Source organism: Struthio camelus, chromosome 4 (genome assembly GCF_040807025.1).
Source record: "Struthio camelus isolate bStrCam1 chromosome 4, bStrCam1.hap1, whole genome shotgun sequence".
Lineage (NCBI taxonomy): Eukaryota > Metazoa > Chordata > Aves > Struthioniformes > Struthionidae > Struthio > Struthio camelus.
The window spans coordinates 58,818,980-58,844,936 of NC_090945.1; the positions used below are offsets into that span (position 1 = coordinate 58,818,980).

Here is a 25,957-nt window from a genome sequence, read left to right on the forward strand (position 1 = left end):
TGACTTGCTTGTAAAGTACTAGAAATACCAAACTCATTAAAATGTTACTATGTGACTTTTTAGATATTAGCAAAAAGGTCTCTTAGTTTAATGCTTGTAAGCCAAGTATCAGTGCAGTGAGAATATTTACAGTATAGCTATAAACCCATGAAAATAAATTTTATAATAGAAAACCCAAGAGAGCTATAACTATACCACGGTCAAACAAGATACTTCAATAAAAAGTGCCTGAGAATCAGAGCTGGTTTACTGCAAAAAGTAGTTTAGTTTGACAGTGCAAGTATATTGCAAGCCGAAAAGAGAGAGTAAGATGGAAAGTACTTAGCCTAACAGAAGGTCCAAGAGGGACGAAGAGTTGGATAACTGGTTTCCAGTCTGATTTTAGTAAAAAGAACGGTGCTAAATCTCTAACTTTATTTCAGTGTCTCTATACAGCCCTCTAAAAGTGACTAAATGCAAGAACAGTGATGTTACTACTGAAATTCCTAGTCGCAAATAGAGCGTCGACAGGCTCGCATATCCTGCCTGTTCAGCAGGTAATAGGGCTCCTGGAAGGTGGCAATGGTATCGGTACCGTTTGATATCTTGATCTTTGATTTCAGAATGAAACCAAGCACTGCATGTTTTTTTTGTGTGTGTGAATAGAATTGCCAATGTAAACTTTTCAGTCTGAAAGGTTATTCTCTAGTTCAGGGAAGAGATGTATATTGTGTATGTGAAAGAAAGATATGTGCATCCCCAAGTTCAAGTTTCTCCCGATTTGGCAGAGAAGGAATTTGGGTAATGTCTTTTACGTCCAGCCTCGTTTTGTAAGTGGAAGGCTTTAGAATGTACTTTGTCAAAATGACTGATTAAATTTTTAAAGTTTATGGGATTGTTTCTGGGATCAGATACGTTTCATACTGACCCATTGCTATCTACCTTCCTTGCAACCAGGAAGATCTTTCTAGATTTTGGCAGCAGGGCTGGGACTAGAAGAGAATACTGTTATCTATCTCTAGTTGCTGTTTAGCTCTTCTGGAACTCCTCTGTGGTTTCTCATGTAGCTTCTACAGGCCAACCTCACCTGTACCAGCACATCTCAGACAGAAATCTGCAATCAGAGGGAGAAGTGCAGTGGAAATGCACAGAAACAAATATCAAAACAATTTTTTATTTTCTTATTTCTTGCTTTCCTCTGCCTGGTCTCTTGGCTTTTCCAAGATGGGGGAATCTGCTCCTTTTTGCAATGCTTGTAATTCTACCTATGCATTGAGAAAGTGGGCCAAAACAGTAACTCTAGTACTAAGCAAATTTGACTGAGAGACAGAGAGAAATAGAGAACTGGCTTTCTTAAATGAGGGGAAATCAGATGTTCTGAGCTTTCATGGAGGTGTGGAAACTGCTTTGGTAGCTGAGAAGCTTAACCCCTTTTTAGTCTTGCCAAACAAAAGTAAGAAACAATAGTTTTGAGTGTAGGATATCCTCTGTGTGTTAAGCAGTTAGAATGAGTTGTAGATCATCCACAGGTCATTATCTGAATTTCTGACACTTAAAGTACAGGTTGTTGGTGCTTGTTGGTTCAGAGCACCTATGCAGGTCTACAGACTACCCATGCAGTCAGCGGACAGGGTTGGGCACCTCCAGAGAGCAATCTAGAGCACCTTTAGAGGTACCAACCTCTGTTGATTATGTAGTGGGTCTAGGTTCCTCTGGGACGGTGAACTGAGTGGGGAGCTGTCTTGGGGAGAAAACAGTAGAAAATAGAAAATACCGGTAAGTGCCAAACTCCTGTGTCATTCTGAGAAACAGGTGCTCAGCAAGGCTGCGTATCGGAAGCTTGGAACACTTGACTTTTCAGTGAGGATAGATATTTAGCCATGCTGCTTTCCTTTTTAAGCCGGAAGGAAGAGGAGGCTGGTAGCTAAATAAGAACAGAGAAATTTGTTGGGAGGTTTTTAGGACTTTATGGTCCAGTGTAGTTTGAGTCTTCAGTTCCTGCTCATAGAGTGCTATAGAAAGGGAAGACAGCATTTTCAATAGGGATTCTTATGGAGAGAAGAATGAAAGGCAGGAGGTAAGAGGAACCCTGATGCAAAGGTGAAGAAAGAGTTGCATTAGAATCTTTGGCTAGATATTATGGCCACGCTTTTTATAAAGACCTCACTTATCTATTTACAATGCCTATCAACTGGGGAAGATTGCCATAAAGGCAATAAATGGCTTGTGCAGTGTGACATTGTTGGGTCAATTAAAACAAATAGAAGTAAAAGTTGTACCCTTCCATACATTGCAACTAGAAAACAAGACTCGTCAGAGGAGGAAGAGAAGGACCTCTGGGTCATTGTTTTTACTACTGCAAGCACCATCTCATATCAGTTCTTTCACAAGCTGATCAAGATGTGTCTTAAAATACTTGGTGTGCATGGAATCTTGTTGTGTGTTTTTACACATTCATTTTGTCTGTAGAGGTACATTATGCATTTAAGGTACGTGCATAGAAAGACTGGCTAGAGAACACTTGATTTTCACTAAAATCATGAAGATTGCTTATGTTCTGCATGGCACTGCAAATTCTGCAAGATCTTGTGTGTATAGGAAATGTAAAGAAGCTTGGAGTTATGTGGATATGAGGATGTGTTAGGCAGTGCCTCTGGCCAGCAGAGTGAATCAAAGCCTTGATTAAGGAAACAAAATGACCATGTTTTGCGAACCAAAGCCATGAGCTGAGTGAACATGAGACTTGTCTTCCTCAGCTAGTTAAACATCAAGACGTGTAATATTTGTTTCTGAGAGTTTCCTAGCTCGGACTCCAGTGTGGACCTATATCGGGAACTTCTCGTCACCTTTTTCCTTCTGTCCTGAGTGAGCTTCAGGGTTCTGCAGACTCGGACTCTTCAAGCTTTCCTATTCTCCTAGCAACCTATCTGTGTTCAATTTCTACAGATAGTTGAGATACAATTTCTCACAGTCGGTATCTGTTGTTGGGTCTGTTTCTTTCATCTTTAGCTTTAAGAGCACAGTATGTCTGTTTAATGCCACTGCACCTTTATTCGTAAAATGTTCATGAAGATAAAGTAAGCAAAAGTCTCCATTTGTGCGAGTATTCAGCCATGGGCTTTACAGTAAAACCCTTTTATCCTTCCAAATTAGCTTCTACCTTCAACAGGGAGTTTGTTATTGCAAACAATAAAAAATAATATAATAGAAAAACCCAGTAAAATTTACCTTTAAAAAATACCCCAGATGCATGGATTGGAAATACAACACAATTATTTCTTTTGAGTTTGTGATAGAGGTTAATGTTTAGATAATGGAGATGCTTTTTATCATAATGTTGAAATACTGAATTATGTTGGAAGCTTATTCAAACAGATGAATTTGTTTTTCGCTCTAAGATATCGGACTCTTAACAGATCAGATTGTTTATGGTGTTTAACTCACTTTATGGTGTTCTGTCACAACCTTGCTGATGCTTCATGGCTTCTTGAAATACCGAAGAGGTACTGAAGCGATTTTACTTGTTCTTCTGGGACAAGACGAAAATGTGAAGTTAGAAGTTGCTGCTCAATTATATATGGTATTTTCTTCTGGACTTCATGATTCAGCAGTTTCCCTTCTTTTCTGAAATGTTTTAATGGTGGAAGCCGTAGTAAAGTACATGGGCGTTCTTTCATCAAGATATCTCTAATGGAAATGTAAGAAAGTATGAAAGAAATCACGCCAAGCTGTATTGTTTTGAAACTCTCATTTTCCTATTTCCATCCTCTATCTTTTTTTTTGTTATCCAGTATAGTAGTTGAATTGCGTGTTGTTGCTAGGACTCGATGTTCAGATAAGACTAAAAAAAGTGCTATAATAAGTTATAGCCTTGATGGCTGCTCAGTGAATTATCATGAACTGTAGTTTTTCATCTCTTCCTTTCTCTGAAGAGCAGGATAGCTTACTTAAGAAAGCATCTTATATGTTTATTTCTTACTCCCAACAGATTAAGATGAAAGTGGAATATATAATTTGTAGATAACGATTTATATGCTGGGGTTAATGCTGCTTTTTCTGTTTCGGAATCATCTGAAGGATCATGAGCTCATCAGGTGAAGAGGCTTAATGTCGCTTGTCAATTTTTGCCTTTTGTGGGTTGTGAATAGTTCATTTTAAGGAGCTGTTTGTTACACTGTGGTGAAATTGTAACCCAGTTACCAATGGTTTGGCAGAATAGTTTTTCCCGTGAATGGATTCCTTATTCTTGTATTCAAGGAAGGGGTTGGGAACCTTTCTAGGAGAGAGACCTGAAAACTGTTTCAGAAATATTGTAATATTTGAAACTTAATATATAGAATCTCCTACTGATCTAATGCCTTCTTTCTTGGCTTAATAAAGGGCTACTTTGGAATGAGGAAAGTTTACATGAATTTAACTTCTCATTGTGTTTACACAAAGTAGTTGCATATTTGACAGTAGTGGGAAGAACTATGATAAGACTTCTGCTTTGGTAATTTAACTTCTTTTACTACAGCTAGGGACACTCTGTTGGAGTATGCTAATAACTGCTCAATTTGACAAATATCCCCTCACACTGACTTTAAAAAAAGTCTACAGAGAGACTGAGTATGGCAGAAGATGGAGTTATTCCTCCTGTGAGTGAAAATTCATGGACAGAATTGTGCAGTATTCAGGTTGCTTTACTTGTAATCTAGTGGGCATGCAGGCTTTTGATTTTTTTCAAGAAAGCACTTTGATATCTGACCTCTTAAAAATGTCTGATGTTTGGCCAGTAAGAAATAATAGGAAAAGAAATTAAAAATAGAATAAAAGATCACTAGTGAATGAAAGCTCATATACATATCAAACAGCCATCAGCTCATTGCTGATAAAGACAGAAGCTCCCGTTGCCAGGGAGAAAACATTCTTAATGGAACAGTCACTCCACCATTGACATCTCAATGTTGATCTTATAGGGTAGCCTACAAAGTATCTTCAAAGATGAATCTGAAAACTAAGCTTCAGAACAGTGCCATTCATAACCAAGAGAAGTGAAGTGACATGGGTTTAAAAAGACTTCTGTGAAAAATTGGTTCTTGGAATTCCAGCTAGTTTAATTGCACGGTTCCCTGGACAGCAGTATGTAGTAGAACTGAGGAGGTAGCGAACTGTAGCATGGGTAGCATCTAGCAAAGAAAATATTGATGGATATACAATTTAAGAGTAATTGCTCTAGGCTGTACTTAACCTGAAGTTTGTTGTTTCTTTGACGTAAAGAGGAGCTTACGTGTCTGGACACTTGTCTGTTTTTTGTAGCTTTATCAGTTGGTGATATAAAGTCCAGTCTTCCTTATAAGCCTAGGCTGAATTCTGTCTTTTTTTCTTTTCTTTTTTTTTTGCAGTCTTAAAAATGTTCTTGTAGGGCTTTTTGTCTGGGCTTTGTTTGCTTATTTCAGTTTGATAAACAAAACCCAATATTATTCTGTTTGTGAAATATATAATGATATCCATATGGATCATCCGTTAGCATCTTTATGTCCAGCACATAGGCTGTGCCACCTGAATTTTCAGAGCACAAATGTCCCAGAATCAGGAATATTTTTAAACAGTTAAAGTATTTAACTGATAATAAAGAAATGCATTTACAGTATACAGCAAAGTTGTTATTTTTCTGCTGTGTAGGGATTTGCTTATGAGTCGTTAAGCATTTGGGGACTCTAAGGATAATAGTATCTTGTAGCTGCAGTATTTAAACATTAGTGAAACATCTGTGACACCTTCAAAAAAGACCTCTTTCCTTGCTTATTTTCTAAAGGCTGAATCCCAGCAGGGGGCTCCCAGGTAACACCGAGAAGTTTTCGGTGATCTTAGTGCATATTAGTTGCCCGTGTTTGGGTAATAGCTGTATATTTTAAAATTTCCTAGAATTTGAATTAAATTATCATTTACAGTTGCTATATTTTAAAATAATATTTTTTGTAAGGTTTTGATTGCTTAACTCTTTTACCTTACCTGAAGATGTTTCAGTAGTGATTGCTTTTCCTTGGGTCCAACTGCAGGTAGTGTCAAGTTGAAATTTTTGCCCTTAGATCTTCTAAAAATCTCAATAGAAATTGATTTTTTTAAATTGGACACTCAAAGCACATGTGATGTGTTTATGAATGGAGGTGGTTCTTAGAATCGGTTTTACAACCAAAGTAAACATGACATCAAATGTAGAAGTGACTTTGGAGCGAGGGGATGACTCCTTAGATTGCAGTTCAGTTGGATGGTTACTTGGTTTAGTTTTTGGCTCTGTTCTGGATTTTTCTCAGTGACTTTGAACAATTTACTTGAGCACTGTTTCTCACTTCCATAAAATGTGGGATGGTGATGCCTTTTTTGCTTTTTTTTAAATGTATGAACACCTAGAATTGTCACTCTGTAGCAGAGCAGTCCTATTACTCTTCATTAGCCTGTTCATTTGAGGAAAGAGGTACCACTGTTGTTACTACTTACACTGTAGTGCCTGGTGCACCGGCTTTATTTGGAGCCTATGCATACTCCTGTAATTTTAGTTTGCATGGATTTGTCTAGAGTCTAAATGTGCTTAGAGCCACAAATTTAACTTCCTTAAATAACGCTACCTGTGAAACTAGCGTGCTAGAATACTCACCAAAAGAGCCCAAAGAGGTAAGACTGACGCAATTTTCGTTACACAATGCCACGAGTATTCAGAAGCTAAAAATGATCATGTTTACCCAGCTCCAGTGCTCATGGGAAAGTGATGAAAAAAGCCTATTTCCACTTTATTTGATATTTTTTTTTTCAGGGTGACTTGAGTATTCTTAATTCCCAGCTGGAATACCTTTGCAATACCTACTTGCTGACATTTGCTGACAGCTGGACTTAAAAAGTAGGATCAGGTAAAGATGGCTGCACATGGTGCACGGCATTGTTTCAGTCACATTGATCCACAGCTCTAGTTTAATCAGCATTGCTTTGCTGGTTTTTACAAAGCAATACATGGTTTATTAGCAAGTGGAAGTTATTTATTCTGAAGATGTGTTCTAAAGGTAAAAACACAGCCCACGCCAATTTATTGATAATGGGCAGAGCTGAAAATCTACTAAAAATGTAGCTGTCAAATAAGAATATTATTCAGCTGCATATTCTTCAGAACATTGCTTGTTGCAATCCAGGCCTGGTCTTTGAATGAATTACGTAACTATAGGCAGCTTTGAGACGATGGGGGGGGGGGGAATGCACAGTCCCATCCCTCCTAGATAGAATGTGATTTATCTGCACGCCAAATGATTCAGTCAACAATATCCGTCACGGAATTGCCTTCTGTTAAAAGGCAAACAAATTAACACATTTTTGTGCCTTTCTTGGCAAAGGAAAATCATGAGTTAAGATGTTATTTGAACTGAATCTTTTCCAATAAAATAAATGTGTAAAGTCTTTCTTTACATGAAGAATAAGTCAAATATCCTCGTTTCTGTCCCTTGAGTACTAGTTAGACCATGTTAAAGGTAGTACAGCATGGGGGACCTGTAGGTGCCCTTACTTGGATAACTTTTAGGCTTTTTAAAAGCCTTTAAAGGTTAAAAGACTTTTAAAAACTCTTTAAATGTTAGCTCCCATTTTACTAAAAAAGAGGGTAGCCTTAAGAAATCTGTATCTTCTATAAATAAATTTATCATCAAATCTAGGGACAAGTATAAAACATCCCGTATCAGCTAATGAAGAAAAATAACAAGATTTTCACCCCAAATTTACTTTACAAGTTCTTAATTTACGCAAATATATTAGTAACGGGGCTGGGAGTAGAACATCAATCTCATGACTTAGGCTTCCAGTACAACTACTTGATCAAGTTGTCTCACAAAAGATTACAAAACCATCTGTATGAAGCTTATGAAAAATGCTGTATTTGCAGTCTCTTGTGACTGTATTCTCAGTGGTGGTTAGAGTGACTCAGGTTCTCAGATGATAAACTCATCTCTCCAATCTTCAGAAATTATGGTAATATAAGAGGGTATGTATCTTTTTAGAGGATGATCAGTGTCTTGTTGGACCAAGCCTATTGCTGTGCGTGTTTCTGAAAAATTGGCATTTGGGGTTTCTTTTAACCATGAAGAACTGGCCGTTTTTCACGTGTGGAAAATATACAATTTCACAAAAAGCAAGTACAAATAATTAGTACTTGTTCTGCTTTTTTGCTACAAAGAAATGTGAGTGGCTTTGTGTTTTCCTGAGGATCTGGTCCTCTAATTTAATATATTGGAATGTAGCCTGCAATATATATATTTAGCACCCCAGAGCTGCTTTTTTTTTCTACTGGGCAATACAGTAGTTTTTCAAGATTTTACTTTGACTTGTATTACTCAACATTCTTGGCTTTCTTTTTTTTATCTCCCCTCTGAGATAGTGGATGTGTTTCCAGCTGTTCTTTCCAAAGAGAAGCTCAGTATTTTGCAGTATACTTTTCATTGAACTAACTTTGGGATGGACCTGTTGTGTGTGGGTTTTTTTCTCTGTACATATATATATATATATATATATATATTTTTTTTTTAATGCAGCTCCAAGAATTGGAGCCAGTGGCTGGCAGAGGAACATGGAGTTCTCAGTACTTGCATTCAGTGGCTCTGGCTCCTGTGTTACTCTGATTTGTGACCAGGTACCTCAGCTAACATGAAACCAGCTAGGTCAGATATAGATAAAGTACCTGAGCCAGAGGGAGCTGAGGCTTATGTTGAAACCTGGTGATTTACCCAGAGTTCAAGAAATAGTTTGCTGTCCACTGAGAGTCCCATGTGGTTACTTCTGTGTAGGTTGTACTGCAGGCTTAACTGCTGATTGAGTTTTAGATTGCCTTGTATTTATCTACATTTTTGACTCCTGTTTTAGGCTCCTAGTAGCTGAAGTGCTTCTGGTACTTCAAGATTCTTCCCTAAAAGATGATGGCCAAGGCCAGATTTTCTGTTACTGGGGCAAAATTTGCTCAGTGGGATATATGAATGTAACTGGGTGTCTTAACTTGATTACAAATGTAATGCAATAAAATATCTCATCCAAAATGACATAAATTGTATTTGAAATACCTCTCTCCTCACATCTGTACAGGTCAGCTTCTCAGTCTAGTAAAAAGTGGCTTGTAGTTTAATGTGGGATTTTATTACCAATACTGTAGCAATATTTAGTAATGTTACTTTATTAATGACTTAATAAATTAAATAGTCTAGTTATTGTTAGTTTTCTTGCATACTTTTAATTAGAAAATAACAAAAAGGTGCTTGGACCTGACAGTTATGAGATCATATGTGCTGATAATATAGTAGAAGGTGCTATTGTATTTTGTAGTAATTCATTTGACGTGGTGTTTCTTCTCCTCAAGGACTTGCTGTTTTCTAGATTGTAAACTTTTCTTGCAGCTACTTCTAAGTTAGGCCAGAGAGATTTGAGAAATTCTTGTTTCTCTTGGTTGGTGGCATTTGAGGAAGAGTCAGAGCTGAGGAGGATATATATTATGAGAAGCCATTATTTTTGCATGTAACTACTGCATCTTTGCATTGCACTCAAAAAATACTTCTTAATCTGTGTTAGGGTTACTTACTAAGGCTATTGCAAAAACAGTTTTTGAGTTAATCAATGCAATGTTGCTCTTGATGCTGCTACCCGCTAAGCGTGTGATATGCTGTAAGCCCATCTTGTGTGTCATGCAGCACAGAACTGGTAACAGCCTAACTAGTGTGTAAGCTTTCTTAACAAAATGGATATGTCTGATAAGTAGCAGCCCCTACAAACTAATGTTTTTTATTAGTTCTTTTTTCACCTTGCGTGCCTTTAGCGAATTGGTTGTCCTAGAGTTCATGTAGTATTTCATCGGCTTTAGGATGTTATTAGGATAGCTCTTAGAGGGAATGCCTAAATTAAGACTCCTCCTTCTTGTGGATCTAGGTGTATTCATCTGTCTGGTATAGGTGTCTGTCTGGTATAGGTGTCTGTCTGGTATAGGTGTCTGTCTGGTATAGGTGTGTGTCTGTCTGGTATAGGTGTGTGTCTGGTAAAATTTTTGCAGCCTCCCCTACGACCTTAACTTGCCTGCCTGATACTTTCATTGTATAGAAAATACATAGATGTGCCTTTTTTTTTTTTTTTTTTTTGCCTTTTTTCTCACTTTGGTTGCAGCCTGGTACTTCATTGATGTCAGTGATCAACATCAATATAAAAGAAATGAGTGAGGAAGTTTTTGAACAGCTCAGACCTTATTATTTTTCCCTTCAAGAATAATTGTTCTCAACATGCTAGAAATTAATTGCATGCAAATTGGAAAGCTGTAGAAAGGTACAACTTTAATTACTGTCTCTGTGTCTGGTTTTTATTAGAGGGAAATGGATTTGCTTCCATTAAGTGTCTTTTTAATAAACTTCAAAACCAGAAAAAGCATACGCTGTGGTATATACCAAATACATATCTATATGAAATATAATGCTTACAATGTGTTAGCATATTGGGATATTCAGCACAGAGTAGCTATTGTTTTTTGTGTATAGCATTATATATAAAAAAGACTAATATACACTGCACTAATATACACTACATGAGATCTCTGACTTAAGATACAGTGGTTTTAGAACAACTTTTTCCTTTTTGTTCCAAAAACATAGGTAAATTTTTAACTGTATATCTCTTTTTGGTGTTATTTGCAAAGTAGATGAAGCAAGAAACATGATAAAAAATTTTTTTATTTCAGAAGGATTGCAAGGAACCTAAAGTTATATAGAACTCTTCAGCACTAGCTCCTAGAGTATGACAATGAAATATACACTGCTGCATGTGGCAGCTGGCCACGCTGATGTAGTTGGAGTTGCATAGATCACTCCTGAAAAGCTTGTGGAAATTTCTCTTTTTGGTTTTTCAGTTATAAGATATCTGTTTAACTCAAGCGTTATCAGACAGGAGCTTTTATGTTCTGAGACAGGAGGAATATGAGATGGTAAACTATACAAAAACTCCTAGTAGATGTTGTTACTCAGATCTCTCCCTGCTACCTGTCCCCTAAAAGAAGGTAAAGAAAAAAATATTCATACAAAGTTGACTATGCCCTTATTGGATGAAGAGATTCTTAGAGTGTATATAAACTTGAGATTCTTCTCAAAGTACCTTCTGTCATGAAAATTCATTTTGATGTAATCTCTCTTAATATCTTTGAGGCAACTATTAATATTGTTATTTATACACCTACCAGAGATGAGCATTAGGGTGTACGGAGTTATTGCCAAAAAGGATATTGGAGACTATTACACTGAGAAAGGTAGTCTTGACGTAGATTGCGTTGACAGTGGCAGAGGTAGTAATTCCAAAGTATTGGAAGACGTTCCGTCTCTAACGTGAGTGAAATGGATGTGGCTTGTTCAGATTTAATATGCAGAGCAGCCTGTAAGCCAGAGGACGGAGAAATCGTCTGGAAAAAGTTTAAGTGCTTATGCACTTAATGACTCTTAAGAGCCACTGCTCATATATTTAAAGTTGAGCCCATGTTAAGTAGTTGTTTATGTACAACCGATAAGACTCATTCAACCTGAAGTGATTCCTCATCTTTCCTATGTTATTTTTACATTTAAAAATACATCAAAATGGAATAAAAATTAATTGATGGATTTAGAAGTTGTAGGAAAAAAGTTCCAAATCAAATGTAGCAAATTATTTGATAATACAGTATGAGCTGATGAAGAGTTGCTTCACATAGAGCTGCACCTTTTCGGCAAATCATTATTTACTGGGGGTGGAGGAATAGAAAGGGGAGAGATTAGCTTCATGGTCAGCTGGAATTTTTGTGTTGTCAGTTGGTGATGTGAGGAGAACACTTCTTTCTCCCTGGGGGGTTGACAGTAGCTTGTCTGTTGCTCGTGGAGCCCTTAGTGCTAAAAGAAGGTAACAAGACTTTCTCCGAGTTAAATCTGGAATTTACACTATTTAGTCAGTCTGAAAGAATAGTAGCTTTTCTTCTGTCTTGTGAAGTTTTAACATAGCTTGTAGGTTTGTAGTCTTCTATTTCCATTTGCTCTTTATTAACTACCAATTTACCACTTCCTTTTATCAGATTTCCTTGGCTCCATGCTGTGCTTGACTTTGAAAAAAGCCTCAGTGCTTTGGAAAAGGTATGTTTGGTTTGTATATAGAAGCCCGTAAGCCGTTACAGGTTTTCTGTTTTAACTGCAGTGGTAAAGATCTAAATAAATCACACCCTGTGAGTTTTACCTATGCTCACTTTTGTCTTAAATTTCCTCAATTATGGCTGCATACTTTCAGTTATAAATGACTACAGTTATATCAATTCATCAAATGATGTTAAAGAAATGATAGAACTGTGTTGCTTAATATGCTACAATTTTGTGTGTTATACATAATGTAAGTGAAGTGGTGAGATTGCATTTCACTATATATACAGTGTTTCGTAGATGCCATCCATTTATGGACATAATATAAAGGTTACAAATCCAATAGCTCTAGAGCTACAGGATTCCTGGATTATGGTTGCCTGTTCAGTTTCCAGCTCTGGCTTGAGATGGTGAACTACATAGTAGCTGTAAGGGATAGGTATAGAACAATGCATTATGAAGATTTTTCTCACCAGTGCCTAATTAAATACTGGAGAAATAAAACCGTGAGCTTCATACTGCAAATGGACTAAATTTCCTCATTTAACACCCTTCACCACCCCCCCCCCCATTGATTTATCATCATTATCATGCAGCAGCACTGTGTGTCCTTTCCAACCTTTTAAAATTAGGTAGGCTAACCTCAAGCTGGTCGGGAAGGAGTACTGTGAGTAGCAGAAGGAGTCAGATTTGTAGAGAGGTGTTCATCTCCGGACAAGAGAGGGCAGCTAAGCTGACAGTGAGCGTAAATGTAGATTTCAAAATCTAAGAGAAAAGTCTGACTGGAGCTGAAATAACACCTATGAAATGAAATAGGCCCAAAGGTGAAGCAGACTTCTGCCTTGCTGCTGCCGCCACTTTGCCTGTTATTAGTAAGTCAGTTGGCTGTATGGGATACCCTGCCTGAGGAAAAGAAAACCTTAAAAAAAGTAGTTGTTTGTCATGAGCTCAGGAGTAGCTAGGTTACAGCTCCTTTATTCCTGCTGTTTTTTATTTTGTGTCTGAATATAATTGATTCTCTTTTTGTGTTGGAAAAACAAAGACAGCAAATAAAATTGCTGCAGGATTCTGTCTTATTCTGTCCCTTTTCTTGTTCATTTGTTTTTTTCCCCAGTAGGGCATATAACTGCTCTTTTTCAGTTAGATTTGCCCAAAAGGAGTGTCCTGTTCCTTGGCACTCCTTCACAGTTCTTTCAGAATAGAGCTGTAACTCAGACTGCACCTATACTGCTTCCTCATGCTTTCAGTCACATTTAGACAAGCACATCCCTCACCTCTCAGCCTCCGTTTGAGAAGTAAGGTATTGACTTAGCACACCAGAGCCCACTTGAGTGCTGCTGTGCTTCGTGCAGTAAGGAGCTAACCGTAGCTGTATTAAGATGAAAAAATGTGTGTGTAACTCATTCTGGGAAAATACCAGTTTGCAGTCTCTGTCAAATTAATTGCACTGTGTGCAAAGTGACCGGGGATAGATGGTATCAAATGAAACCCAAGCTAGGAACGATCCTGAAAATGCATTTTAAAAATTACAGCGATGTATATTGATGAAGCTGCAGCTCTCAGGCAAATACAGAACTTTTAACTTTGCAAACATGCATGGTGGAGGAATCTTTGCCTAAGCTTGAGAAAGGATAAGATGAGTGAACTTTGGTGCTTCCCCCACTAGCCTTAGGTGACCAGTAAGGGTCAGGGTAGCTCTTGTGCCAGTGTTTGAAGGGAATGAGGCAGGGGTGAGGGAGAAAAGAATTGCCTAGTAGACTTCAAGTATGTGCATGTTATTTTAGTCTTTACATTGGGGTGGGTTTTTTCTTTTGCCTACTGAGAGCAATGAGATATTGAATGGTATTAAATTGCAGAGCTGATGTCAAATATGAATGGTTATTTAATCTTGTGAAGTAATGACTTTTTGTGAAGAAGTATCAGTGTGTGAAGGTGGCAGTCTTTGCTGGTGATTTGGAGATTTTCCTGGGTAAGTGCACGAGGCTTGGACAGGGTCACAGGTTAGACTTGCATTTTGTGGGTGAAGTGTATAGGAGGACTTGCAAGAGATTCACCTGATATGTTGCAACTTTCGTTATCAACCACTGTTTTCGGCAGAGATATCAGCTGTCTGGCATATGTACGAAAGTGAATACATGACATGCATTTTTATACTGTGTTTAGCTTATATTCTATACGCCTGCATGTGAGTGTAAGCAGCTACTTGGCTCTAGTCCACAGTCTTGCCACTGTGCAAATCCTAGAATGTAAATAAGACTAGTTGCTAACCTTAAAAAAACAAAGTAGTATTTTTAAAAGTTCTCAGGCCAAACAGTCCTCTAATCATAACTGCTCTGCTCAGCTGATTTTCAGGAGTCAGTTTGGTTGAAAGGAACTGTAGCGTATGATGTCTGAAGGCAATTGGAAGGATGTATTATTCACATGTTCTGTTTAGCAGATGATAATGATGGTCTGTAGTCTATCAACTGTTTCCTCATGGGTTTCTTGTTTTCTTTCTCACAATTAAAATAACAGTAGTTCTGCAACGGAACAGAAGTGGCTATATAGTGGCTATATGGCCTTTGTGTTCCTTGGCAGAGGCTGACACACTGTCTGTGAATCTGAACGAGTTCAAAAGAAGTCACCATGAACCGAATGATTTTTCAGTGTTGTTTTTTTTTCTTACGAAGCTTGAGCTAATGGGTTGAAAGGTGTTCTGAGTGCCTGGGTAGTGCTGTAGTTTGAAGTTGTATTTCTATGGGCTAAGAGGTCGTATTTCAAACTTATTTTCAATAAGCTATATTTTTTTTCCTAAACTATTACTCTTGTTTGTGGAGTGCTGCAGCAATTTCTGTTCTTTTCAATCCTATATTAGGTACATTTTTAAGGACCTAGGTAGCTGGGTGTCGTGCTTTATGATTTTTCCGGTTAACTGAAGTACACTTTTGGGTTTATGTTCTGTGGTTATTATTTTCGCTTTTGAATAGTATCAGAGGTCAGAGGTTGTTTCAAGTAGGCAATGTGTCATTCCCCCCCCCCCCCCCCCAAGCAAAGCTACCTTAACTTTAAAAATAGTACAAAGCCTACTCAGGCTCTGGAGAAATCTCAGCATAACATAACTTGATTGAGTTTTAATCTTACGGTTTGTAAAATTTAGATCTTTATAGATTGTGCCTGTTCTGATCTTAGATCTATTTTATGTATGGGATGAATATTTATTGCATTGTATAAAGTAGCAATTGTGTGAAGAGGCAATAGTAAACTAAGGCAAACTAAAGAAAATCTGTACTCAGATGTATAGGTAATATGTAAATAACTGTTCTTTCTACTAAAAATTGCTTACATTTCTTCAGAAGAATCTGATTTTTATATTTTGTCTTGTCCTAAAGATTTGTTGGAGAAATTCTGGAAAGAAGGAAGTGTTTGTCTCGGTTATGATTGATTACAGAGAGAACCACGATAACGCATTAATGGCATTAACATGCTCAGAAGAGCTGAAAGATACAGAGGTATTAGGCTTTGCTAGTTATGGCTACAGCTTATTAAAAATAGTTATGACGCCTTGTGGAAAATACTTAGCATTATTGTTGTTACGTTCTAGATTAAGTATTTGTTGACTCGTAAAGCTGCAGTGAGAAACCAAGAGAAAAGAAAGGACAGTGATGATAATGCTGGCGCTTAGCAATCACTACTTGTATTCTGCCAAGACAGCAATATGTCTAATTAAAAAACCCAACATACCGTAGGCCATAAAGGACCGTCCCATCTGGATGGAGTCGAATCATTCGATTTTTCACTGTCACCCCATGGACAAATGACTTCTTGTCATTTTGGAAATAAGTGTCAGGCACCCAGAGCTGGTCAGCCACTCTGTTGTCCAGTGTTAGGTTTAAAGGTATTCCAGAATAGGAGAGCCTTTTATCCCTCCAGGACTGCTGGAAGTACATGGTGAGGGTGTAGTCCTAGGGGGGAAAAAAAAGAAGTTGAAGGTCTCTGTGTTTTGCCCAATGGTTAACTTAACAGCAGATTATTTTTTTAGATAACTTTTAGTTCAATAACTAAATATCAGTAGCACAGTAAGAAATGTAAGGATTGTTAAGATGTCATTAACCATGACCATGAGTCTTGGCCTGTTCATGTTGGTGTTGAACTTCATGCTACTCGCTAATGGCAGAGTGACCTCCTTCCCTCCGCCCTATAGACTTTCAAAATCTCTCATGCCAAAGGGAATACATGGAACGCATGGACTGACATCAGGCTCTCCAGTCCATAGATCTCACTCTACACATTTTTTAAAAAATTTTTCTTTAACCTGAAGAGAGGAGGGGTCTAGCTGACCTTGGTCAAACAGCAATGCATACCACTGGGGACTCGCTTTTGATATTCTCTCTCTTCTTCCTGAAAGACCCCCACCACAACCCAGGGAAGGCCACCTGTCCCTGTAGCTTCTGAGAAGGAGCAAATTTTATCTGAGAAGATGAGAGGAATAACTTTTCATTTTATACTAAGGTTGCCACTGTAATTCGCTTTTGGTAGTTGGGCACGTATCACTTTAGCCCAGGGAATGCTGTGCTTTCTGTCCTTGGGAATCAAAAGTTACTGCCTAGAAAATGAACATCTTATACTGACTGTCACATTGTGGCTCAGGGGATTGATTGTTTATGCAGTCTTTCAGTTTTCCACTTGGCCTGAAAATAAATTATTTTAAAAGGCTTCTGGCTTCATTTTTCCCTCACCTCTTTATCTCTGAGAATTTGGTGATTTTTAAAGACAGTCCATTTTTGTTTTAAATGGAAAAGCCCATGTACTTTGTATGTGATGGAGTTCTTAAAAGATGACAAGAACAACAATATGTGGACTACTAGTTTTCTCCTTCTCTTCTCTCCTGGCCTCGTTTCCAAGACGGAGATTGCTTTGTCACACATCTAGCTGTAGAAGTACGGCAAAATTACGTAGATTATCAAAAGGGTTGGTCAGGGATAATATTTCCTCTTATTTTAGGGAAAGCCTTACCTCTGTCATCCTCACAGACCCTAATTTGGACTGTAATTTTTGAAGAAATAAAGAACATAAAAGCTCTCTGATGTGATTCTGCTCTCTTCATCTTCAGTGGCCTCTTAAGAAGTATAGTTACCATGAAAACCAAAGCATTGTTGTTATCTTTCAAAAAGACTTTCTGCCTGAACATTGCATCTAGTAGAGTGATAAACCACCAGTAACAGAAGTTGAAAATACTGTTCCTGCTTACACTGGGCCTGTAGTGACTGCGTTGTGCAGAGGAAGTTGTACAGCTGCATGCTTTGTCTTATGCATTAGCACAGCTATATCGGCTCTGAGCACAGATTTGCAAGAATTTCAAAGGCATACACTTTTCCAGGTCTTCAAGGCTGATGGTTACCCACGACAGAGCAAAGAGACGGCATACCATAGGCCTAAGTCTTCTTCCGGACTCCCCAAAATTAGGAGGAATTTGCTTTTCAGACCACACAGGTCAAGCCTGGAATTAAAAAGATCTCTGGGGAGAGAGCCCCTGTTTATTTCTAACGTTGCCTTAGAAGAGTTTAGTCACTGAAGGTGTATGGCTGAACTCTGACCATCCGTGCTTGACCCAACATGGAGAAACCTGAGGTGGGAAGAGAGATCTACTCTACCTCTACAGGCATCTTCAAGTTGGGGAGTCAAGGATGTTTAACCTGTGACCAAAGAGCAAAGTTTTATGTCACTGTTGCAGATGTACCTGGATGGGTGGAGTGTTTGGCATCTCAACTGCTGCTGAGTTAACAGCCAAATGTGCTGTTAATTTAAGTCACCATCCATTTCACTTTCTGTTTCAAGTGTTTGAACTTCAGTGGCTGAGGAATAGGATTAATATTACTCGTTCTGTCACTTCTCTGACAGCAGTAGTCACAGACAGATTGGTGGAGAGACTAGAGTAAGCATCTGTTAAACCTTCTCAGAACTACCAGATCTTGTCTGGAGGCTGCATCTTGGGAGAGCAGGGTAAATTTGGTCACGAGGCTCCCTGTGTGTCTGGGGAGAGAGGTAGCTCATGGGACCCACTGTTACTGACTCATTTTGCCTACCTGCGCTGAGGAAAGCTGAGGGGACTCACGGCAGAGCATAACAAAAAAGCATTCCGTGTCTCTTATGTTTCCTCTAGAAATCTGAGGAGCGAAAGGACGGAGGGAGGAAAGAACGTGGATGCGATGTTGCTCTGTCTGCTATTGCTGAAGGGACTGTCAGGCCGAGAGGTATGTGTGACAGAAGTAACATAGTAAGGGGTACACTGTTCTCTGCTGAAAAGGTGATTTTTAAATGCTGGCATGGAGAAGCATGAATGTGCTTGAGGAGGCATGTTCCTGAAAATGGAATGTACAATTTGAATAAAGTTGGGTTAGAAGCAGACATTCGGAGATTAAATCCAAGATGTCAATTGGGGGTGGGGGGGACGGGATGGAACTCGTTTCCCACCAAGATAAATGTTGTAATTTCAAAAGTTTAACTTTAGCTCTGCTATTGTCTTGTATTTCTCTCAGGCTTGGCTCTTGTTCAGAAGAGGACGCAAAGGAAAACGTGATTTAAAGCTAAGTAAAACCGCAATGAAAAATGTGCGGAGTGAATTTGAGAAATGGAGCAGGATATAAATCCCGTTTCTTCTGAGAGAGTAGAGACCGTCTGATTTTATTGATTAATGTTTTCCATGGAAGGAGTGGTAGAATGATGAACATGGGAGAGTGGTAAGTGTTTGCTACTTTGTTTTTCATAGTTTTCGGTTAACATTTTTGAAATCTTAGTACTTCTGTGCCTTCCCACTGTGTGAAACGAAATATCATTTGAGGAAACAGCATATAGTGATGTGGACAGAGCACCAGGCTGCTGATATGTCAGCTAGCTTGTGGAGACACATGCTGGATAATTTTATATGGTACGACATCTCTGTATTGGGCTAGACCCAAGATTAGTTTTTTTTCAGATCAGATTGATTACAGGTTGTAAACACTGTTGATACTTCAATGTGTAAAGTTTCTTCAGAGCTACAGTTATTTCTGGCTACTTGCTCAGGACCTGATCTACAAATCATTTGAGCTGTAGCAAGACTCTTGCTGCATGTAGTGGGCTTTAAGTCCTTTGAAGTTGCAGCAAGCTGAAGGTAGGAATTGTTTTTTCTTGTTGTTTGTTTTTGTTTTTTAGAAGCCTCATTAGTGTTTTGACTGTATTGTTTTTGCAGAGCGTTGTGACTTTCCTGCTTTTGCACCATCAGCCTTTTGGAGAACTAGATTAGCTAAGTAGGTACCCTAGTATTTTGGGTTTTTGAGTATGTCATGTAGTTGCAAAGAGATGTCAAATGCACATAATGTTTAATAGCAGTTTTAGTAGTAGAAATTGTAATCATAATGCATATGAGAATATAAATTACAACTGACAATAAGCTGTCTCTTAGTCTAGCCATAATCAATATGTTTGAAATTCATTAGTCCATAGGACGCAACATTTCAACTGCACTGTGTAAGAAAAAACTTTTTCATTGTTTCATAATGTAGGCATGTAATCCAAAATCATCTTGTGGAAGTAGAAATACAGGTTACTGCTGTGGGTTAGATGCAGGTTACGGTAGCCATCCTTTATTCTGTACTATAATCAATATTTTGATCAGTTAGGTATGTCAACTTAATTGGTTTTTTTTTGCTATTCTGTATGAAGAAATGGGTTTGCTATTTTTCCAGCATTTTCTTTTTAATTACAGCGGGGAATTAATATAAACAATTATCTCCTTTGTGACTTCACGTTGTCACAGGGCATAAAGTTATACTTTGATGATACTGCAAGCAGTCTTGCAATGGAAATCTTGAATTTCCTGCCTCCCTTATGACTGTGATCCTGAAACTAACTCATAAGGAGCCGCAAGATGGAAATGGTATTTATATTTCTATTTTACAATATTTCTTTTCAGTCAGGTTCACAAATAACTACAACAAAATCAGCCAACAATAAGTCAGAAGGTGAATTTGGCAAATTGTTCCAGTGTTGGCCTACTACATTTTAAACTGTGTAGTGTACCATGTATTCTACCTTTTTAATTAGTAAGGTTTGGTGTGAGGTTATAATGTAATAATCAAGTGTGACATTTGGAAATTCAGACGTGATATGACAAATATTGTTTGTGGTCCAGAAGAAATCAGTGTGATAGTGCAATCTAGAAATTCTTGAAGTTATAATCTCTTCTCAGAGAGATATTTGTAGTGATGTTTCAGACTGATAATAGTTAATGACTAAGTTCTGTGTTCTGATAAAGTGTAACAAATCGAGTGTTGTTGTAATTAGAAAACAATCAAATTTGAGCTGGAAAGGAGAACAGAAAGGATATTGGAAGATGAAGGAGATGGAAAGATAGTGGATAATAATAAACCAGAGAGTCCCTAGGATAACTATGTTACCCAGTTTTTGTGATTTGAGAGCTAGAATTGGCATTCTAAAATGCTGGATTTATGAAAGCTCTCTGCGGAACTTCCTACTGATAGAGTCCTTAGCCTGGCATTGTTTCAAAAGTTTAAATCACAAATTTGTCCTGTAAACAGATTTTCCCTTAGTAATGATAGCTAAAACATTCTAGTATTGGTACTACAACTAGCTGCTTGAAGAATCTAGCAATGATTAAACAAGAAGCGTTGACAAGTATAAACAGCTATAGCCGGGTCATACTAAAAAGGATAGAAACTTTTAAGAATCCATTTTTGTCACAGTGGAAGGAGTTCCTCTTAGTTATCTTTACTGTCTGATGATCTGGACTTATAAGATCATTTTAAGATTTAAATTTTGAGGTCACTGCTTGATAAGGTATGCGTCTTTCCTAAGAGCTCGATGTATTTTCATCAGATTCTTATCTTGCGAGTATGCTATTTGTATATGTATGCAGATACGTCACTGATGTGTATCCCCTTGGCAAAAAATGATCAGTAGGACGAGAACAAGCATGGAACTTTTGTATCTTGGCAGGAAGTAGTTGAAGAAAGCATAGCTGCTGTGATGCATGAAGATCATTAAGGCATTTATCATTTGCAGGGAGTGAAAGTAGAATCTGGTGTGCTTGTTTTGACCAGTCTCCCCTGTGGAAAAAAGCCATCTTGCTTTTAAATATCCATGCTGGCCAGAGTCAATGGGTCTGCTGCATGGGATTTTGGATGCTTAGCTGTCTGACTAGGATTCATTGGAAAAAGGTGACGACCGTGACCTGGCAAAAGATGTGTAGTAGGAATTAAGAGGACACTTACCTTATTTTTCAAAAGTGCAAGTACATGTGTCTTGAGGGAATTCTTTGTTACTGATTGTATATCATTTCAGAAATATAAGCCAGTAAAGAGTAGAGCCTGTGTCACTCAAGAGTGGTGGCTATAGGTTTTTGTCAAGAGTCTAGCATTTGTTAATAACATCTCTACAGACCTTTGAATAGTGAGGATAACTGGATGTGAGTTTTACACCTGCCACTGTAATTATATTACTCCAGATAATTTGGAAGGTTTTGCAATAACTGTTTGTTTATATTGAGTCCTAGTCCTAATGCCTAAATCCCTGCCCTTTCTTCCTCTTGCACATACACAGGCTCAGAGACCAGATGGGAGCTGGATGAGGAAAAAAACCCAAATCACTACTCCAGTGCAGTTTTCATATGCTATATCTGCCTCCTAGCCTGTCCTATTTCAAACAGTTTTCTGTAGAAGAGCTTTAATAAATGGCTGATACAAGTTAAATCCTCAGTGTTCAGTGCTTAGCTGGGTATTATCTGTGTCCTCTGCCTAATTCAGCAGAGTCTAGGCAGTCTGCAACTCAGATGGAACAGAAATTTCAATTATAGATAATTACCTTTTTTCCTTCCTGCTTTGCTTCACATTTTCACTAGTTCTTAAAGCTGCTTTTGTATAACTGTCATGCCACCCTGGGGAAAAAAGCTAACAATTGAGAATGTTCCCTATGTGACTGTTCTTAAAGCTGAACTATAGAGAGAAATAGTCAAAATAGGCTACATGATATCTTAAAGGATGTGCTCAAGGAAAAAATAAATTCTGTTTCTTGACTGTGGCTAGTAGAAGAAAATGGGTCACTATATTCAGCCTCATGGTCTGCCTTAGAAACTTGATTTCATCTAGCTATGTTGTAAACAGAAAAATGTTTCTTGTAACACTACAGTGGAAAAGGTCGTCCTCTGCCCCGCAGTTGTGCTATACTATGTAGAAGTGTGTGGCATACCAGAAAGTGCTAGTAGGGAGAGCGTGTCTGAGCTCCATCCTATGGAAGCTCAATATTTCTTAGCTCAGAAAGAATGATTTCTTTTTTTCAATTCAGAAACAAACCTGGAGGAGTTGCTGAGTCTCTATTTTAACAAAGAATAAAAGATCTTATGTCATGCTTTTGAAAGTCTGTAAGTTCTTATTTTAAAAAGAATACCTAAAGGTTATTTTAATGAACAACAAAGGTTATTTTAATGAACAACAAATTATGGCTCTCAAGGAATAGAGCCATAGCTTTCTCATATTGCATTAGGGAAGAATGAAATGCCAACAAACCACGTATCTAGGAACATCTTGTTTTATTTATTTATTTTTTTACTGACGTGTATGAGGTAAGAATTTAATGACCATGTGCCTTCTAGTGTGTAAAATTCACTGGGGATTTTGTGGTTTCAAGCTCTAGGATGTATGAATAATTTCTGAATTCTTCATAGTTACAGTGGAAGTTGGCTACTAGGAGAATTTTTCTAGTTTTTTATGATAGCCTCCCGAGATCTCAAACATCTATCTAGATATGAAAGCAAATCAGACTGTTTAACTTCTGTGTCTAAGAATCTTTAATCATGAGTTAAAAAAAGTGGAAACCAGTGTAAATTTAAAAAAAATCTTTCTGCAGATAACTCCTCATTTGAATAATTTATTTTAGAAATATTTCACTCTTTTAGAAGCATGCTGAATGTATTTGGCTAACTGCACTTAATATGATAAAAAGAGCTGAACTGTTCCTCAAAACTTACAATATTTCAGTACTTTTAATTGAGCTGTGTATACTTTTCAAAAATGCCTTGCAGTTTTTCAAGGGCATGGTCACCTTTGAGGTAAACTTCTGAAACACCAATGATAACGTTGTCATGGTATGTGATTCCTTTCTGTATGTGATGAAGTCTGATACGTTAGAATGGAGGGGGTTGCTCTTTGGCAATTGTGTTAATCTTATTTCTCTGTATCAAACTGGAAATCTGAGAGCGTGTGTAAGTGTGTTATAATGCATAAATAAGTCTGTGAATCGTATGCAATTGATTATTATACTTCAGTCCTGCTGAGGCATTTAAGAGAGTAATGATACTCTCTTAAATTAAATACTCTTTATTTAATTTAGTAAAATATAGACACTTTTTAGTGATCTCTTCACTGAAATTGTATACAATTTTCAGTAATCATACTAACTTGAAACTGTTATATTGTACATGAGAATGGAAACAAGAGCCTAACACAGAATAGCCCTCTTGAAGTTTTATCTGGACTATTTACCACGCCAGCCTCTGTGAGCTCTTTTTAGTAATGTGAATAGCAAGAGCAGAATCTGTGCTGGTCTTAGGGATGAGTCTGGCCTCTCTCTCTCTTGAGTTTAAAACTTGTAGCAACAACACAAGCTCTCATATATATATATATATATATGTATATATATATATGTATATATGTGCATATACATTATCAATAAACATTTTGATTTTTGAATATTGAAGTTTGAGTTTTGAGAATATGAATTTTGGCTCATATTACCTTTTGTTGATGGCTCTTTGGAAGAGTAAGGAAAGCTTCCTAAATTTCAGCTCAGCTCCATGCAGAATTTACAAGATTATAAACGCAGGTCAGTTTTGGACCAGAACTGAAAATCAAGTTTGGACTCAACTGGAATTTCATTCAGTGGGATTAAGTGGCTTCTTAAGAGCGCAGTGGAACTTGAGAAGCCTTCCAGTAACTACAAGATGAAATGAAACAGAGGTAAAACAGAATAGTCTCCGACGTTTCTAACGCTCGTGCAAGTCCATCCTCTTTTCACTGCTGATTGCAATTTTAAAAGAAAACGTTGGTAGGCTTCAAGTGAACTGGGTGCTGAGCCAGTTACAAACATAATATTGATAGAAATGGGAAAGATTTCTCATTAGCTTGGTTTGCATGAAGCATTTTAGTAGGGCACGTTAGTAAATTTCTGTTCAGAAACCCTGTACAATGTTAAACTCCTGCATTAAAATAGAAAAGGAATCACGCAGCTATTTACAATTGTTTCTTCAACTGCAGATTGCTTTCTAGTGGTATCTTGTATCTTGTATCACATATTTATACTGAACTTTGTCTGAAATATAATCTGGTCCCTCTCTGGATGGTTTCAGTTCTATTAGAAATGAATGCACTGGAAAAGGGATAGTCTGACTCCTGTATGTTTCCTGCTGCTCAAAAGTCAATACAGTGGTTTTCCTCAGACCAGCTTATTGAAAAATCAAGAAAAGAGTAAAACTCTTCTCAGTATGAATTTGCCGGGCCTTTTATTTTGAAATATCAAGTAAGTGGGATAACCAGTTTGGAATGCCACTTGTGATAGAATACAGCAGCGCAGATATTTGATTACAAGCTTCCTTCATATTTCAGGTAAAGGTTTTGCCAAATGATGCCTACAGCAATTAGAAATGGATGAAGGTCATACTTACTTTCTGAAATAAAAATATCAGTTACCGGAAAAGTAAAGAGAGGCTGACGCCTTAGATGGTGAGCTTTTAGGGACATAGCAGTGGTTGTGGACTAGTCCCTTGGGCAACCCTTTTGGTAGGTTCTTAAAACAAATGTTTACATGCTTGTTCCATGTAAGACAGTTCCTGTGGAAATATGAATAAGAGAAACTAACCTACTTGCCTCAAAATGGCAAATTATTTCCTAATCTGAGTTTAAGGTAAGTTAACTACTGAACATGGGTTATACGTTTGGAGAATGAAGATCTTCTGAGTCCAGGTTTGCACAGCAATATTATGTTTACTGACGTGCTTACGTGCAAATGTTGATGTTCATACGCTCTCCTTATATTGAGAAGAATTTCAAGAATTTAATTGGAATATATGTTTTGATGTAATTATCTCTTCCTTAGACTGTAGTCCAACATAATAAAATAGTCATGAATAGATGCATCATGTAGGAGGAACTGGTTCTGATCTCTCACCAGATAACTCGGAATCTTGAATTTCTGCTGCCCTGAGGTTTGGCATCTGTGTAAGTGAAATCCTCCTGCCTGTCAGATGGGCAGAGATCTGTATGCACAGTGCTCTAGCTGGGTTTCCTCTATCCCAGGAGACCTTTTGAAGTCTCATAAATAAGCACTGGCAGCAAGCTTCATTGTTGTTCACGTGAGTAATAAAAAACTTCTTGTAGAAGAGAAGATGAGTGGACCACAGGTGCCTATTGTACTTAAGCTCAGAAGAGTGATTTACAATTCCAGTAAGTAGCAGACTGGAGAGCTCTTGTGTAATACTAATTGCTTTTCTCTTTTTTCTTAGTTCCGGAATCATTTCAGTAATATTCTAGTGCAGTGTGTATAGATGATGTACGGACAGTAATGGAATTTTTCTCTCGTAATACAGATCTGTAGCTTTTTGAAAGCAGTGTAGGTATATTAAAATAACTAGATAATACAGGGAGCTGGTATTTTCCACTGCGTGGTGTACCAGCATAGCACAGCAGAATATGATGTGACATACAATGTTACATTATAACCAAACCTTCTGTGACACACTGAACTGGTGCTTCACCACCATCATCAGCTAAATTACAGCCTCCAGTGGATTAAAAGACCAGCTTAAATATCTGTTATACTGG

At 37.7% G+C, this 25,957-nt stretch overlaps 1 protein-coding gene across 16 annotated transcripts in view; it reads right to left on the reverse strand.

Moving 5' to 3' along the window:
• The window catches only part of GABRB1 (gamma-aminobutyric acid type A receptor subunit beta1), a 169,015-nt gene that overhangs the window by 57,856 nt on the left and 85,202 nt on the right, over positions 1-25,957 (reverse strand). For all 16 annotated transcript variants that reach the window (XR_011141070.1, XR_011141069.1, XM_068942993.1 and 13 more), the window contains one exon: positions 15,831-16,051. Coding sequence is in view for 14 of the 16 variants with exons in the window: in XM_068942993.1 (XP_068799094.1) it covers positions 15,831-16,051 (221 nt within the window). In the remaining 2 variants the exon portion in view is untranslated. The remainder of the gene's footprint in view (positions 1-15,830; positions 16,052-25,957) is intronic.